The sequence below is a fragment of the Electrophorus electricus genome, chromosome 4 (genome assembly GCF_041902795.1).
Source record: "Electrophorus electricus isolate QZ-2024a chromosome 4, ASM4190279v1, whole genome shotgun sequence".
In the NCBI taxonomy this organism is placed as follows: Eukaryota; Metazoa; Chordata; class Actinopteri; order Gymnotiformes; family Gymnotidae; genus Electrophorus; species Electrophorus electricus.
The window spans coordinates 17,177,130-17,195,000 of record NC_137500.1 but is presented as its reverse complement, the minus strand read 5'-3'; the positions used below and the strand labels follow the sequence as shown (position 1 = coordinate 17,195,000).

At 41.5% G+C, this 17,871-nt stretch overlaps 1 protein-coding gene across 23 annotated transcripts in view; it reads left to right on the top strand.

Moving 5' to 3' along the window:
- The window catches only part of cacna1c (calcium channel, voltage-dependent, L type, alpha 1C subunit), a 185,268-nt gene that overhangs the window by 61,616 nt on the left and 105,781 nt on the right, over window positions 1–17,871 (top strand). For all 23 annotated transcript variants that reach the window (XM_081712723.1, XM_081712724.1, XM_081712714.1 and 20 more), the window contains one exon: window positions 494–599. In XM_081712723.1, coding sequence (XP_081568849.1) covers window positions 494–599 — 106 coding nt within the window. The remainder of the gene's footprint in view (window positions 1–493; window positions 600–17,871) is intronic.

The window sequence follows — 17,871 nt, the reverse complement described above, 5'->3', positions numbered from 1 at the left end:
GGCCAGATTTACGGCAGTGTTCTCACACAAGAAAGAACCCATAACCTTTGGATGGAAATGAAGAGCTCAAAGAGAAAAAGAGAGAAAGCCATAAGATAATAGCAGAACTGTGACCTTTCCAGCCATGTCCTAAAGGAGATATTTAGCCAGCACAGCACTTCTGATACTGCACGGCATGTTTTTATAACATAATAATAATAACAACAACAACAACACAAAGAAGAAAAATAACATGATGAAAATAAGCTGAGGCTTTAGGACTTGAAATATCCTGACATTAACATGTATATAAGCTCAACCAGTTTACATTACTCTTTTTTTGAATGTTCCATAAATTATGCATGACATGACCAGGAAGTATATGTGTATGTGGCATCTTTTCTGCACACCAAATCTATTAATGGAGTGCATTTACACTTTTCAGTGTTCATATTGTGTGCAATGGACTTTATACCCTCCTCCAGTTTTAGCCCTTAACTCCCCACTCCTTCAGACCCTTTGAAATCATCATTTTGATGACTATTTTTGCTAACTGCGTGGCCTTAGCTGTCTACATCCCCTTCCCAGAGGACGACTCCAATGCCACCAACTTCAATCTGGTAAGAGAGATGGTGTTGCTTTCCACCCAATTCTTCTGCTGTGGTCACACTAATAAACCAAGAAACCAGTGTTGGTAAATGAGTAGCTCATACATGTGCTGATATTGATGGACAGTTGGTCATGACAGTGATGATGATGAGGATGAGGATGATGAGATGATGATTATGCTTGCTTGGAACTGACAGTGAGGATGTTGGTTTAATGGTAGTTGAGCTGTTGACAACCTTGTGTATATGCCTTCTGCAGTCTCACTGCAGTCTCAGTGCTGTTTATATAAGGGCAAGTAGACACAAATGAACCATGTAACAGTGTAACACTAGGTGTTAATTCAACACAAGATATTTTGCCATGTAGAAAGGTGCTTATGCTCTTTAGTGCATTGGTTATATTTTTCAGTTGTCACTTACATCCTGAAAACAGCTATTTCTGTAACATGCATATACGTATGGCATCGAAATTTGGGCAAAGAAAATGCTGCTCATAACTTAATAAATAACATTCCTGTTATCTATTAAACTTAGAGAATATGTTGATTATGCAATTTTATTTATCTAATTATTTTTACATGCTCAATATCATAGAACACCTTTAAATATATTGGACTCCAAGCCTGTTATGAGCCAGATCTGAGAGCAACAGTGTCAAGGATTAGTTGTCTTTAGCTGTGATTTCTACACTTTCAGCAGTTAGCATTTGACCAGAAAAACTCATATTTTAACCTTTTTATGGTCATATCAGATGGCTTGGGAGAACTGTAAACCCAAAGTTCTCCACATTTAAATTTGATCATTCTCCTCTGATGGTGGCATCTTTCACTGCTATAAAACTATATTTTCAAATTGAATTGTGTGAACACCATGGAATAAGACTGCTTAGGTACCGTTCTTCTAAAATTCTACCAGCCCCCACTGTGTTTATGTTTTGCACACTTAATTCAATGCTGCAAAGCACTGAATAGCTCATGTTGTATCTGGCAGTGTGCACGGATGGAGTGCATAGTCGCTGAGTTCACCTTACAAGCACTCAGACTGTTTTCCTCTGACTTTTATTCCTGCTTGGTAAATGAAACATATTTGTCATGAATGTGAATAGACCTCTGCCCTGAAAGGACACACATGTGAACATTTACAAAAACAGTAATGTCACGCGCATGACCCGAATGCCTATACGCACATAAAAGTGTTATGTGTGAAGCAAGCCATCAGTGGAATAGTGAAACAAATTAAGTAGCGGTGCACACATTTATCTTGAAGATTGCTGTGGACGTCAGTTGCAGAGGATTAGTGTGAGAATGTGAAAAGGATTAAAGGTCTAGCTGTTGTTGGCACTTCTGTGCAGAGAGGTGTGTGAGTGTGAGAGAGGGGCTAGCATCAGTACGAGCAGGGTGTGAACAGAGAAAATTCACCTAAGCAGTGAAACATGATGTAAAAGAAAAAATAAACACACATGAGTTCTTATAGTTCTTTCTGGGGTTACAAAGCCATGGACTAGATTGGATATGACCACATCTGAAAGTGGTATATAAAAAATATACCAGATTTATGTATTCACAATGTTTAGAAGGAAAAACACATCTTTTTTTCAGATTGAAAAAAAATGAAAAAGGGCTACTTCTGGCCTGTAATGTGAACACATTCAGTGTTTCAAATTAAGTACAGCAGCAGTGGTAGTAATGTTGGCTTTATTGTTCTGTGCGATTTTTGTGTTTAGTTTCTATTGGTGCCTTTCCTGCAGTGGTGAAGTCTTGTTGCTAAAGCCATAAATGATGGTTGGTGGAGCATATTATTCCACTACTATTACATCATTTGTTGCTGTGGGGAAAATTTCTGGAAACTACTGAACCTGTCAGTGGATACATTGTTCAGAGGTATGGCTCTGTTTCTTAGTTATGCACCAAGGATTTGTTGATTCCATATGAAACTGCAGAAGCAATATCATGTGCAACCCAATAAGGCATCCATCAGACCATTGCTCTACATCCTAGTGGTGTTTTACCCTCAAAACACCAGTGTGAAATATGAAGAAAACAGCTAATTTCTAGTTTAAGTGTACATATTCCAGTCTATCAGAAAGCATACAACCATTTGTGTATTCCTGCCAGTCTATGTGCACAGAAGGGTGGGCAGACCTAGTCACCAAGTCATAAAAACACATGCTGTATAGAATAAATACAGCAGTTAGACATTTGCTACAAAACACTGTTAGGTATGCAGCACTCTTCATATATACTTTCCTACATTCATCCATGTGGGCTATGAATGGAATCGTTTGTAGGCGGGGGGGTTGTCATGGATATGGTATCCTTGGTGATGCTAGAATGCACAGCTACCGTGGAAACAGTGTAACAATGGCAGACAGCCCGCAGGCTGTAGATCCTTTCTCTAGTTCTTGGACGGAGGTGCAGAGCTGTGCTGAGTTCAAAGCGCCTCACTAACACATGCTGTTTAGTGGAAACACAGCTGCTCCCTTTGCTAGCCACCTCTGTATGTGTTTTCCTATTCAAACTCCAAGCCACAGGAAACATGGTATCCAGCAAGCACCTCACACTGAATGAATCTGCCTTCAGGAACCAACAGGCTGACACAGCACGGCACAGCTAACTCTCTCCATCTGCTATCCACAGAGCCATGACACATTGATGCTCACAGACTGTTGTGCTGCCAATGGGGCGAAGGTACTCAGGAAACATTATGAAACATTCTGTTGCACTGATTGCAACAGACTAGGTCTCAGCCAAGCAGCAAGTAGCTTCAGAGCATATTATTTCAGTATTTCAGTCTGTCAGGTAAAAGTTGAATAATTTAATTTAGGCTCCTAAAGAAGTTAGGAAGTAGAGATGTGGAGTGTCACGTATTTGACTGAAGTAACTAAATTTCCATTCACTGGTCTTAGACTGTCCAGTAGCCTGTGTGAGATTGTGAGTAAATGTGTCTACACTCCAAAGATTAAGGTACTATGGATGGACTGTCAGTTATGGATATTCCAACCTTACTAGTATATCCAGTCTGACTGGCATTTAGATAAAAAGTACTTACAATCAGCTTAGGCTGCTTTGAATACCTAATAATGGAGAGAAGAGTTGACATGCTTTTAACACTAATACATTTACTCGAAATTCTAAATTTAATTAAATAAAAATGGGTTTATCACAATTTAATTATCGAGTCAGCATCATAATAATTCCAGGTAGCTTAAAAAATAGTCTAACTAAGGTCTAGTCCACAGTCTTTAGTAAATAGCAAAATGCCATTTTTGTGTTTTGGCCCAACCACCAAAAACCACAACAATGATGGAAAAGGTGTATGACTTATGACTCCTATGTCATTTCCACCGTGTAAATTTGATTACATGCTGCAGTTGTGTACCACACAACAGCCAACACGAACAGAAAATGGCAAAAAAAAAAATGACAGACTGCTTCGTTTCCCTCTCCCCAAATATCTCCCTGTGTGTGCATGTGTGCGCGTGTGTGTTCGTCTGCATGACCACGCCCTCCTTGTATTTCACACCTGCTCCTTATTGTGTGTCGTTAGTGTGTTTTGTATATAAGTCCTTTGTCTACGTACTAGTTTTGTCGTTGTTTGAACCAGGTTAGCTTGCTAACCACGTCATTGTCTATGTGTGTAACAAAACATTTCGTTGTGTTAGACACGGCTCGTCCCCGCATCCTGCTTTGCCTCCGAATGTTACAGAAACCATGACCGTCAAAGGATGCTGGGAAAATGGAAAGGGAAGAAGGGGTGTAAGCGCAAGTCCTCAGCCCATGCAGGGAGGCACCCCGTGTTCTTGGGTACCCTCCTGACTCCCGCAGTAGGGGAGCGTGGTCCCGGTGTGGAAGCGAGGGAGTCACACGGGGCTACGTCTGACGACGTGGACTTCTGCAACACCAAGGAGAGACCGTCGCTCCTTCAGGCCTCGCTCTATGGTCCTGCAATGGAGGAGGAATAGGAGTCCTCTATGGACCTTTTGGAGGGCTACGCGGGTGATGGAGAGAGGAGGGGGTCCTATTACCCTTACGGGGACCACCAGGAGTACTACGGGGAGCAAGATCGGAGTGAGCCCCAAACGGACACCGACCTCCGATTGGAATACACAGAGGTCAGCTCCCGATCAGGCTCGGAAGTCGATCAGAAGGAGAATCTGGCGATGGAGGTGGAGGAGGCTCTCCATTGGGATTCTCCTTCGGATATGGACACGGTGTTGGCGGACTCTGAAAGCGAAGAGCCTCCAGCACCCAAGGTGCCACCTAAGGCACCGACCAGGAGACTCCGCTCCAGAACAAGCAGGTGGCCCAAAGGGGCTTGTGAGGGGGTATTGTGCTCAGAGGAGGACTCTCCCTCAGCGAAGGATCGCAGCCACAAAGCTCAAGCGCCTAAGCCAAAGCCACGCAAAGGCAAGAAGGCGGTGTCACCGGTGCCCGCTCCTGAGATGGGCCAATTGGCTAAGGCATCTCCGGAGGCACGCACGCCGAAGTCTGAACAGCCACCCCCACACATGTCGGCGAAAAGGGATCCCGTCCAACCCGGACGCACTGCGACCCAGCTGATGATTGGGGGCATGGCTGGGGCTTTTGTTGCCTTCCCTGGACTGTTTAGCAGCCATTTGTGTAATCCTGTTGTTGTACCCGTCCCGATCACTGTGTCTATCCCTGTCTTGGTCACATTACCTGTTGCCTTGTCTCCCTTAATGTCAGTGCCTGTTCCTGTCAGAGTGTATGTCCCTGTGTCTGTTGTTGTCCTAGTCCCGGTGTTTCCCCCTGCGTTCCTGCTCGTGCTGGCCCGTGGTGGGCTGCCCGGTCCTCGCCGTTTGGCATTGGTCTCGGGTCCACAGCCCATTAGGCTGGTGCGCCGGGAGTCACGCCCTTGAGGGGGGGCTCTGTCACATTACGGCCCCTCTCCCCAAACATCTCCCTGTGTGTGCGCATGTGTGTGTTCGTCTGCATGACCACGCCCTCCTTGTGTTTCACACCTGCTCCTTATTGTGTGTCGTTAGTGTGTATGTATATAAGTCCTTTGTCTACGTACTAGTTTTGTCGTTGTATGAACCAGGTTAACTTGCTAACCACGTCATTGTCTATGTCTATCATCTTGGGGGGAGCAGATTTGAAAAGATGTGTTTTTGGTTTTGGAAAATTCTGTTTTAGTGTAGGTGAATGGGCAGAACACATGCAAACACGTGTTTTTACCCAAGTGCGGACTCCAGCTGCACTATACACTCTGGATTTGTGGAGTTCACAAACTTTGCTTTGCATCAACAGGCTAAAGTCCATTACAAGAAGAAGATGCATGGAAGGGGCAGTTCCTACAGGCAAATGGCAGATATAGGATGCACCATTATCAGTTGGCTTGGGTCATAATGAGGCGGAGGATGGATTGTGAATTTAATAAGCTTTGTTTTTTTTACTGGAAAAAAGCCTGTATTGTTGTTTTCATTTCAGAAATGTGCTCCTCCAGACATATGCAGAGGTATTCATCAGAAATAAACAAACCCAAAATATGAGGAAAACATATTGCTGATAAATTGATGACAGTTGTGTGCATATCACAGGTTTCAGCGAGAGCTAAAAATGTATTCATTAATGTTAGGACCACTGAGGTTTGATGCTGTTAAATCTTGCACAAGATCAACACTGCAAGCATCATAATTACAATGGTCATAGAGGACATTATGACCATTGTGACAGAGGACATTATCATTAACATTCTTGGCAGATCTCCCATACAGAACATTATCAGTAACATCATTGGCAGATCCCCTATGCCTGGACCAGGTGCCACTCAACTTCACACGTTGCATTCCATTTACTAATTGCTTTATTACAGCTAGTCCCTCTGAGCTATGGCTTTCTTAGCACTTATTTTCATATCATGGACAGTATCTGAAATATTAGGACTTAAATGTTAGATAAAATGAAGGCCTAGCTTTATTACTGGTCTACATCAACCACAAGCTTCCTGTCTATAGATCTAAATAGATATATTGGGCTAGAAGGCAGTGGTACATTGTGTTAATGCTCTGCTGAAGTCACCTCAAAGCTACAGTTTTCCAATATGGTAAATGTATCAATCCTACGTTTTAGTGGTGTGGTTTTACAGAATTGATGGTGTCAGTTGAATGTATAGATGATTGAATGAGGGCTTGCCTGCTAGTAGCAACAGGTCATGATTGGGGCTTTAATGATTTGGCCTTTAATGCATTAAATGTGCTTTCTTACACTCATCTCAAAGATGAAGAGAGAGGCCAGACAAAGCAAGGATAAGCTCAGTGTGTGTGTGTGTGTGTGTGTGTGTGTGTGTGTGTGTGTGTGTGTGTGTGTGTGTGTGTGTGTGTGTGTGTGTTCATGGTTTGGTTTCTGTGCCCTGGTGTGACAGAGCACTTCTATGTGCCAGATTGATGCCCCTCCTCCCAACCTTCTCTTTCCCAGACTGCCATAAAAATGGAGTCTCTAAAAAACAGTAGAATAGCTGCTACATTCATTACACATACATACGCTCTCTCTCTCTCTCTCTCTCTCTCTCTCTCTCTCTCTCTCTCTCTCTCTCTCTCTCTCTCTCTCTCCCTCCCTCTTTTCTCTACCTTACTCTCTTTGTCTCCTTGCTCTTTAATACCCCCATTTTGAAGATAAAGAGCCCCCCCCCCAATATTTATATGCACTATTTCTTTCCACAAAAGAATGGACAGAATTTACCTGAACATTTTTCTCTTATTTTTGATTTAGTTAACACACTTCTGCAAAATGCTTAAAATTAGCAATATAAAATAAACTTCATTTTTAAATTTGTTTTTATTTTCTCCTCTGTACACTTCCATTTAATATAATGGCATATTTATGTCTACAATGTCAAGAGGTTTTGGAATTATTATGTCTGACAGATGTGCTTCAGACAGTTTCCCAAAATACAGTACCCAAGACCACTCAGGGGAACATTGCTCATTGCACATTACTTTGCAAAAGTCTTTGGTCACCATAAGATTTGTTGCTTTACTAATGGTATAATGACCACATATAATTTTTCAGAACAAAATGACTTCAGTCAGTATTTAGTGTGACCTCCCTCCATTTTTGGTGGGTGACTGTATTGAAGTTTTCTGAAGTAATCTTTTTCTTTTTCAGGGGCATCTTGTTTTGTGCCTTGTGTCCATTATAGGCAAGATGCAATAAACAAGGATTTTTCAGGTTGAAAATAAGTACCAAATTGGCCTTTTATATAGTTATATAATAACCTATTATATAGTTTTACAAATGTCATTTGCTTGTGTCAAGTTTACAAACAGCAGTGCTGTGAATGAGCATTTGCGATGTGACATGGTCAAAGAACAAGTGATGCAGTAGAGCTTGCAGTAGTGCAAGTGATGCAGTAGTGCAAGAATAGTTTGACTGATATGGTTGCAGTAAGTGATTGTGAACTGAACTGAAAGCAACTATACATTTGTTATATCAAGAAAATGCCTTGTCACAACACTCAATAGGAACATCTAAGCTTGGTCAGTGTGCAGTGTGCATTATCATTGTGGAATCTGCAAGTACCAGTGTGGAACCCAGAAAGATTAGCTTTAATTAAAAACGTTACTTGCATTGTTTCTATAATACCATTCCACAGGAGATGATTTTGTGATATAACAATTAATGTGTAATATGTTGTGCCTTCTTTATCCCACTCTAGTTCTAATGTAAGGAGAATAACATATCAGTCATCGTAATGGCACAGAGTGAATGGAGACAGGATGCAAATGTTGAGATGGATTACATTTATTTGGAGCAAATCCATAAACATAATCCACATTCCAGTTCAAGGTTGTGTAGCTGGGGTTCATGGAAACAACCAGAACAGAACATAATGAAAAGAACATAGTGATACCAAAATGGAACAAAGCGAAGTTACAATAACAAGAAACATGGAAACCAGATTGAGAATTTCAACAGGTACTTTACAACAAGAAACACGAAAGCAGATGGGTATATACATAATAACATTACTACATTCATCAACAAAAAAGTCCAGAAGAGGTATACAGAACTAGATTAGGGGAAAACAAGACACAGATGCACACAGTGAGAAGGGATGATATATAAAACATTAGACTAAGCTAAAGACAAAAACATAATTAAAACAAAAACACATGGCAGGGGAACCCCATCACCAGAATAAGAAGACCGTGACAATCATACCCTGCTCCACTGGAAAAATGAAGGTCTAAATTTGAACAAGCAAGTAACATACACCCTGAATGCTTTTTCTAGTGATGTATGCCTTTGCAGTATTACTTTGCCCTTATAGTACCAAATCTATTTTTAAAAATCACTGTTTCAATTAAAAAAAAAGAACAAAAACATGCAAAAATCATGGTGTTTGTATATTCTAACAATTATCAAGCAGGTGTTAATATTGGTGTACATGCAGTACAGAGATCTGAGTATAGAAAAGTGGATACCTCTGGTAGAATAGAAAAGTGGGCACCTTTGCAGGAGCGCCTCTTAGCTTTGTGTTGTGCAGTGGGTGTAGTTGAGTGAACTCTGGGTGCTTGGAACTTGTAATGAAAATGGACTTTATTTTTGGAGAGCTAGGAGGAGAGCACCACTGATACTGTGGATTTGACTGCTCTCCAGAACTCCCCCGGACCTCTTATCATTTCAACTGTGATGTTTAGACAAGGCTTGTCCGGCTCTCTGTGCCAAGCATGTTCAGCATCAATCAGCATTTATCAGTACAGTGGCCAGTTTTACCCTCAGGAACCAGCCTAGCTGTTTCAAGCTTTGGGAGCCTTGAGAGATTTGTAGTTTTGTGGTCTTTTACAAGGAGACTCATTCTAAAAGTGGAAGCCATATTGGGTTTAAACATGTATGTCCTTGGTTTTATTGTGGTAATGAAATGCTAAATGAAAGACAATCTTGTTATACATGGGTAAAGACACCTCTTACAGAAAAGAGTGCCCTCTTGCAACATGGACTAGCCTGATACAAAACATCCTGAATCTCTTGAGCTGAAGAGACCATTTGTAGACAGAGGATGACATAGAGGTTTATTGATTTTTAAAAAAAAATTTTTTTACCAGTGTCTTCAGTAAGTGACTGTACAATAAGCAACTGAAAAGTATGTGTAGGAGCCCTTGATATACCAAGTCGCTGAGCAATCAGACACTTGGCAGACTCAACAAATCTCTCTATTTTCCATATAAATAATCTGCCACTGACTACCGTAAAACCCTTTACATACTGTACGTTAGCAGTGACTGCTTCCCAGTTAGTCTGTTGATAAACACATCCAGGTACACACAGGTATTTCCTCTGATGTCTTTGGTCTACTGATGTCTAGGATGTCTGAAAGTGGAACCTTACTAAAAGGTGGTAGCACTATTTTAACACTGCTACATAGCCCTGAAGTGTGGACGTCATATAAAAGGCACCCTATATCAGAAACTGGGCTCATCTTGAGAATTCACAATGACCTACACCATCAAATTTATGACATAACATGAGACAGTTAAAGACCTGCATTTGGGAGAACATTTTGACAGACACCTACTGAATCCAGTACAAAGTCAGTCAAAATGATGCAAGAAGCACATCAAAAACCAGACAGTGCACCATTGGAGAACGTTACCACCATTGTGCTTCCTTCAGGATGCCTCCACCAAGAGAAGACCAGGACAACATATTCAAAGACACAAGCCCAGTATCACAGGCCCCACCCATAAGATAAACCAGTCCTTCAAAACAGTGACTGACCCAAATACACTGCCAGCAACTCTCTCTCCCTCTCTCTCTTTATATCTCTGTATCTCTCTTTCTCTCTATGCCCCTCATGCAGAATATTGATTCAGAGCGTGCACATTGCCACTGCTGTCCCTATGCCTACAGAACCACAGAAATCTGGAAATTTCCACCCAATTATAAAAGGGTCCCAAAACTCTGGTCTTTTCTGCCAAAAGGAGTGATGTAATAGAAAAGGAGAAACTAAGAGGCCCTGACTGACACCTCAGAGGTCAAACCTAGTGCCATTCTATACCTGAGTGCATCCCCAGACAGACACAACAGACACATAGAAACATGCCTGTTTGATAGATTAATCATGCACAGGAATAGAGTTGTTCTGATGGTCTCCATGCACAAACCTGCAGGCTGGACTTTGGTTTCATGACCCTAAGTCCACTGCATCACGTGTCTTATAAGGCAAGTGGCTGATTAGTAGGAATGGTAACCTCTTATTGCATTGTTGTTTCCTGATTAATGTTAAAGCTTGAGAATAAAATGTAGAACATTCTCCCACATGCAAAATCTCCACTTCCTTGCCACACTATGCATCAGCTTCTTGCTGTTTTTCTGTCACTTTGTGTATACTTTCTCACTCTTTTAGCCTCTGCTGCTTTGCACCATGATGTTGCTCATGTAACTTCCACGCTGTGGAGTCCTACTGTGTTTAAGCTCAGCTGAGAATGAAACTCCTTAAACTGATCCCCACAGACAGCACTCGGTGAGGATTTACATGTATAACCAAATCACAGCTCTCCTTGGTGTATTTTATACAGACTGTGTGAAGTCTGTTTGCCTCACTCTTTCTCCATATGGATGTTTTTTTCAGCTGGATGATGTGTTTGACAGAAATGTTGAATATCTGAAAGCAAGCCTGCCATAAACATTGCACAGATAATACTGTAATGGTGTAGAGTTTATAAAGTTTTCTAAATTCCAACAAAGGGCAGTCACCTATTTAGTAGTTACATGTGGTAAGTATATTGTCATCTTACATTTAACACTTTTGTCCAGAGAAGTTAGATTAGCCACCTACATGGGTTATCCCCTTAGACCACTCTATCAGTCAGGACTGATTCATACCAAAATATGTACATCTGTAGCTCAAATAAAGCTCCCAGAAAATATAGCCATTTTAAGTAATTAAAGGATTAAATCAACTTGTGTTGCAGCTCTGGGTATGTTCCTCTTTATGGTCACCTTCCTGCCAACACCAGAAAGCATACGTTGTCCCATCTCTTTCTCCCAACGCTCATCTCTCACTCCCCCGCATGAACAGAGTGTTTGTAGTTTGTGTGTGTTGCTGTACATGAACCCACATTGTGAAAAATGGACAGTTCCCATAGAAACAGTTGCACTGCTTTTGGGTCTTAGTTTTATTTCAGGGCTTTGGGATGCTGAAGATTATGCTATGTGTGCATGTGTATGTGTGCACGCATGTGTGTGGGTGGTGGGGGGGCAGAGAGAGAGAGAAAGAAAGAAAGAGAAAGAAAGATCTCCAAAATTGCTCAGCATTTGCCCATAACTGAATATGACGATTATGGACAAGTTTGGTCATATGGACATGTGTTTCACATTTTAGGACGGTAGCAAGTGGAGAAGAGGTCATTTCAAACTTAAAAGGCTGGCCTTCTTCTGTGCAGTAAAAAAGTGAGTGTGTGTGTGTGTGTGTGTGTGTGTGTGTGTGTGTGTGTGTGCGTGTGTGTGTGCATGTGGGAGGGTAGGGGGAGATAGAGATCTCTTTTAATTATTTTATGTACTATTTTGCAATAATAGAATTAAATGAGAGAAGGGAGTAGACACTGTTTGGTTAACAGTGTATTTGTGTGTGTGTGCGCGTGTGTGTGTGTGTGTGTGTGTGTGTGTGTGTGTGCGGAGGGGGGGGGTACAGGGAGAGAGAGATCAAATGTATTTCCTTTTTAAACTACCATAGAGATACCATCAAGAATATGGATAACACTATCTTTGATGAGAGATGGGAGTAGATTTCAGTAACAGTGTGTGCGTGTGTGAGAGAAAAGAGACAGGGGCAGGGGGTAATTTTCTCTTTGCCATATTCAATAGGCCATATGTAATTACTGCCAGTGATGTTCTTGGCTGAGTGAAGGCCTGCTGGCCCCTCATTCACTCCAGTACATATACATTCCAACGACACACATACAGTCCTACACCTACATGTACACAGTCCAACACACACACACACACACTCACACACACAAACACACACACACACACACACACACAGACAGCCCACCCTCAGCCATGCTTCATGCATGTAATTCCATTTCATCTAAATGTATGTGCGTGTGTGTGTGGGTGTGTGTGTGTGTGTATCACTGCTGAAAGAATGATACATATCCCTTTTCATTATTTTAGTTTTTACCTTTTGTCTGAAATGTGCTATATAAACTTGTTTTGCCTTATTAACCGTGATCCTTTTTTTTTTTGCTGTTTTACATTGTCTTTTTTCCTGAATCTCTGAAATATAAAGGCCCATTCATAAACAAAAATATATTCTCAATCTTTAATGTCCCATTTCTGATGCACATTGTCTACTACACATTTAATATCTAACACATAGCTTTGGAACAAAACATCTGTAACATTAAGAGAGATTAAGAGAGAAAATTGCATGCAATTTGTCATCCGCTTAGTGCATCTCCCAATGGAGCTGCCTTGCATATAAAAGACCTACAGTGCATCATCACTGCATATCATCACACTGTGTCTGTGCACTGTAAGATCACACTGACTAGCTGACTAGAAAACAAAATAATATGCAGGGCAAAGACATTTCTTTGGTAACAGTGTTTCTTAGTGCCATATCTTAAGGAAATTAATGTGGATTACCTTTTTGTAATAATACTTTAATGGTGTGAAAGGCATGTTGTATTTCCTCTGTTTTCTGAATGTTTGTTCCTGTCCTCAACTTGCACTATTGCCTGATGTCTTTAGGTATGCTGAAGTGTGCTCACAGTGGACATCACTGACTCATTTTGGTGTTCTCAAAAATACACTACAAGGGAAGGCTGCTGTTCTGGAGACAGAGGACTAAGCTATGACTCTCCCTTACACACACACACACAAACACACACACACACACACACTCACACACACACACACACACACACACACACACACACACACACAAACACAAAACACTGGAGTCTCAGATTTTGGATGGGTGGAAAAATAATTCTCTCTTTCTCTCACTCTCTCGCTCTCTCTTTCTGCCTCTCCTTCTCTGCACTTCTTTTCATTGACCTGCAGTCATGAAGGACGACCGCGCAGCTGATAGGTGTGAGGCTAGCAGACAAACCAGTAGCTTTCCCACCAGGCACCTTTTTCACCTCCATTCTCTCCTCCCAATTGCCTCAGAGTTTATTGCTCCTCCCTCTCCCCTTCTGCAGTGCTGTATGCCCCCCTTCCAGCTCCAGCCCCAGGCTCGAGGGAGGTAACCCAGTTTCTGTGGCCGGTGGCTGACAAGCAGGAGGGGAGACTGATGTGCTAATACAGGAAATGACTGCAGTATGAATAATGAATCAGCTCATATTCTTGAGGATTTAAAGGCAAAGTAAGAGAGAGGGAGGAGTATTCAGAGTCTTTTCTCTTGGCTTTGTAAACACCCCCCCCACACACACAGACACACATACATACACATGTACAGTTACTAATCTTAGTGTACCAAAGACGGGCCAGCCTATATAAGCTTGAAATGACCTCTTCTCCACCTGCTACCATCCTAAAATGTGAAACACCCTCAGGGACCAAATTCATCCATAATTGTCATATTCACTATGGACATCTTTGGCAAATATGCTAAACAATTTTGGGATTCTGTTTCTTATCCTTCTATGGGATTCCACATTAAGGTCAACCACAGTCAATAAAATACTGTTAATATCTTTAAAGGAGTGGTTCTCCTGGTAGGGGCAAGGCCTCAGTATTGCATCCTCAGTGGTCCATTGCCTCTCCTGATTAGTAACACCTATAGCTCATTGCCACACATTATCAAGAAGAATTGCTGGATAAACTCCTTTTAATGAGTATATCTTTTAAGAACCCTTTAAGAGGGTGTACTCCCATTACAGCTATTTGACTTATCTGGGGATGTCAGCCAGGTCAAGAGGAGGGATTTTGCAAGCATCACAACCTGGTTTGTGCTGACTGTGAATTCTTGGAGCAGCTCCAGGAGCATGTGTAAACGATATATTTAAGCTCAATATCTACAGTTACAAATAAATCCTAAAACTAAAGTTGTCCCATGCCACACATATCAACCAAATCAAAAGTGTGATTTCTGCTTCCTTGCTTTCTCTTCTCACACACAACACCTTTTTTCAAAGAACTGAAGGTTTAAAAATGATATGAGTACACTTTCTAAAGATAATGATTAGCTGGAGGTAGAAGACTTTCACAGGATCTATTAATAAGCAGCAGGAATGGTTGAGCCTGAAGGGTCCAAACTATAGCCCAAAAAATGCCATTTGTATCAAAACATAATGGCAAATTTTGAGTAGAACACTTGAATTCAGTGAAATGTCAAAAATATTGTCTTTCTTAATTTATGTCTTACATTACCACATTTGTAATACTACCATGACTCAAGCCTAAAAAATAGTTGTTCCATATTCTTTATATACACTTTAAATTTTAACTTGGTGTTATTACAGACATTTCAGTTATATATGTTTGCATGAAAAAGGCAAAGAGGTAAAACTTTCAGTTCAGGCAGGCCATGCTAACAGCTCCATTCTCACTGACTGTTGCTCTGACAAGATAACAAGCATTGTTGGCCGGAGTGGCGTGATGGAGGGTGAGGGGGGCAGGAAGATCTGTGAGGGGCTTCTGAGTGCTGGTTATTCATCTAGCCATAAGAGATCATTGTAAGAAGACAGAGCATTCAAGGAGACACTACCAAAAATGGAGTACAGCAGGCGTAAGGGGAGAGATAAAGCTCTCTATTTGCTGTAACCCTATGTTCAGCCTGACAGCTGTTTTAGACATACAGTTATCCCAGTGTTCAGCGTAACCCTACGTTCAGCCCGAGAGCTGTATTAGACCTACAGTAATCCCTGTATTCAGACTAATCCTAAATTCAGCCTGAGAGCAGTATTAGTCATGCAGAAATCCCAGGGTTCAGCCCAATCTTAAATTCAGCCTGAGTGCTATATTAGTCATGAAAAAATCCTGGAGTTCAGACTAATCTTAATTTCAGCCCGAGAGTTGTATTAGTCATGCAGTAATCCCGGTTTTCAGTGGGCAGCCAGGAGCAGGCCAACCGACTAGATTGAATGGAACGCTGTCGGCCCGAGTGCCGCAGGGCGCGGGGCAGGATGCACAGACTCTCTCTACGGTGCAGGACATTTATTAAAATAAAACAGACGACAAAGGTGGCACCTACATATAACATCTACCGTGAACATGACAATACAACTAACATTAAACCAAGAACGTATACACATTAACGGTAACCACACAAACCAACGTTATGGATACAGCCTCTCACAACGATCTCCATTAACACTTAAAAAACATGAAAGGAAAATCTTAAATTACAGTAATATCAATTTATTTAAATGGACTGCAGTGGTTTCAGTCCATGTAATATGACAGAAATTTTCATAATGGAACAAATTCTGAGAAAAAAATATTTGCATGTGTCTTGGGTTGCCATGTGGGTGCCTGCATTACAAATGGAGTTCAATCAAAGCTGAACATGGTGTACTGTGGCCAGTGAACTAGACCAGGGCAATAAATGAAAAACCCTGATATAAGAGTGTATTTCACTTCCTTGATAAATAGAACTCCATGTCTTTTGATCCTGCATTATACTGTATCAACCTTGAGGGTCATCAGTAGCTAGCAAGGGCACCCCATAAAACCTTCACTTAGTATCTTTATATATTTTTTACCACTTTATAATGATTTTACATTTGTGTGACATGATCCATTTGCACCACTTGCATCTCTTGTTCGTCTGCATCCAGTCCGATGAATTGTGAAGTTTAGTACATTTTCCTTCTCTCCTGAAAAGAAGAAGTTTCTAGGTAACTTGGCCAATACTCCCTGTTCTCTGTTTAGACCAAAAAAAGCAATTTGTTGGCACTGTCAGAAATGCAGAAAAGATATAAATATTGAGAATAGTAGAAGAGAAAAAGATAGAGAGAATAAAGGAGAGAGGAATGATGGGGACAAGGAACAGCTGTATCCTCTCAGCCTACCAGACAATTTCTGGACATAACCCACCCCATCCCCACCTGCCCCCAAATACACAAAGCGCGCGCGCGCGCACACACACACACACTACGACTGCACAGCAACTTCCAGCTCCACCATCATTGTCAAGTTTGCTGACAACACCGTTGTCATGGGCCTGATCTCGGACAACGATGAGAGGGCCTACCTGGAGGAGATTAAACACCTGGAAAACTGGTGCCAGGAAAATAATCTCCTCCTAAACGTCAGTAAGACAAAGGAGCTGATCGTGGATTGCAGCAAGAAGCAGGAGCAGCACTACCAACCTGTGAGGATCAGTGGAACCACAGTGAAGAGAGTAGATAGTTTCAGGTACCTTGGTGTTCACATCTAGCAGGACCTGTCCTGGTCCCGCCATACCAACTCCCTGGCAAAGAAGGCTCGTCAGCATCTTTACCACCTCAGACGCCTAAGAGACTTCAGACTGCCCTCCAAGGTACTGCGGAAATTCTACACCTGCACTATCAAGAGCATCCTCACGGGGAACATCACAGTCTGGTTTGGGAACAGCACCAAGCAAGACAGACAAGCAGTCCAAAGGTTGGTGCGTTCAGCAGAGCACATTACTCATATGGAACTTCCTGACCTGCAGACCATCTACTACAAGCGGCACCAGACCAACGCCAGGAGGATTGTGAAGGACCCCACCCATCCCAACAATAGGCTCTTCTCGCTGTTGAAGTGAGGGAAGTGCTTTCGCTCCCTGAAGACCAAGACAGAGAGACTGAAGAGGAGCTTCTTCCCACAGGCCATTCGGGCCCTGAATCAGCGAAACTGATAAACTGTGGGGACCACCACCACCACCATGTAACATATAACTGTAAATATGTTCAATTACCACCATGTAACGTATAACTGTAGATATGTTCAATTACAAGATAGAACTGTACATTGTGTACATAAACATAATATACATATATTGTACATACATTGTTAATATATTTTTGTACATATATAGATATATATTTCTCTATGCACCCTCTATTTCTTTTTCCTCAGTTTGGACAGAGCACTCTCAACCATTTCACTGCGAGTTATACTGTGTATGACTATGTATGTGACAAATAAACCAAACTTGAAACTTGAAACACACACACACACACAAATACATACACACCACAAATAGAATATGCTTTTAATAGCACTTTCCTTAAAATACAAATAATAAACCTCCAAACCAAAGAAAAATACTTTAAAAATTATCTGTAGACATCACTGACTATAGAAAATAGTCATGGTCCTGAACAAGAATTGTGATATTT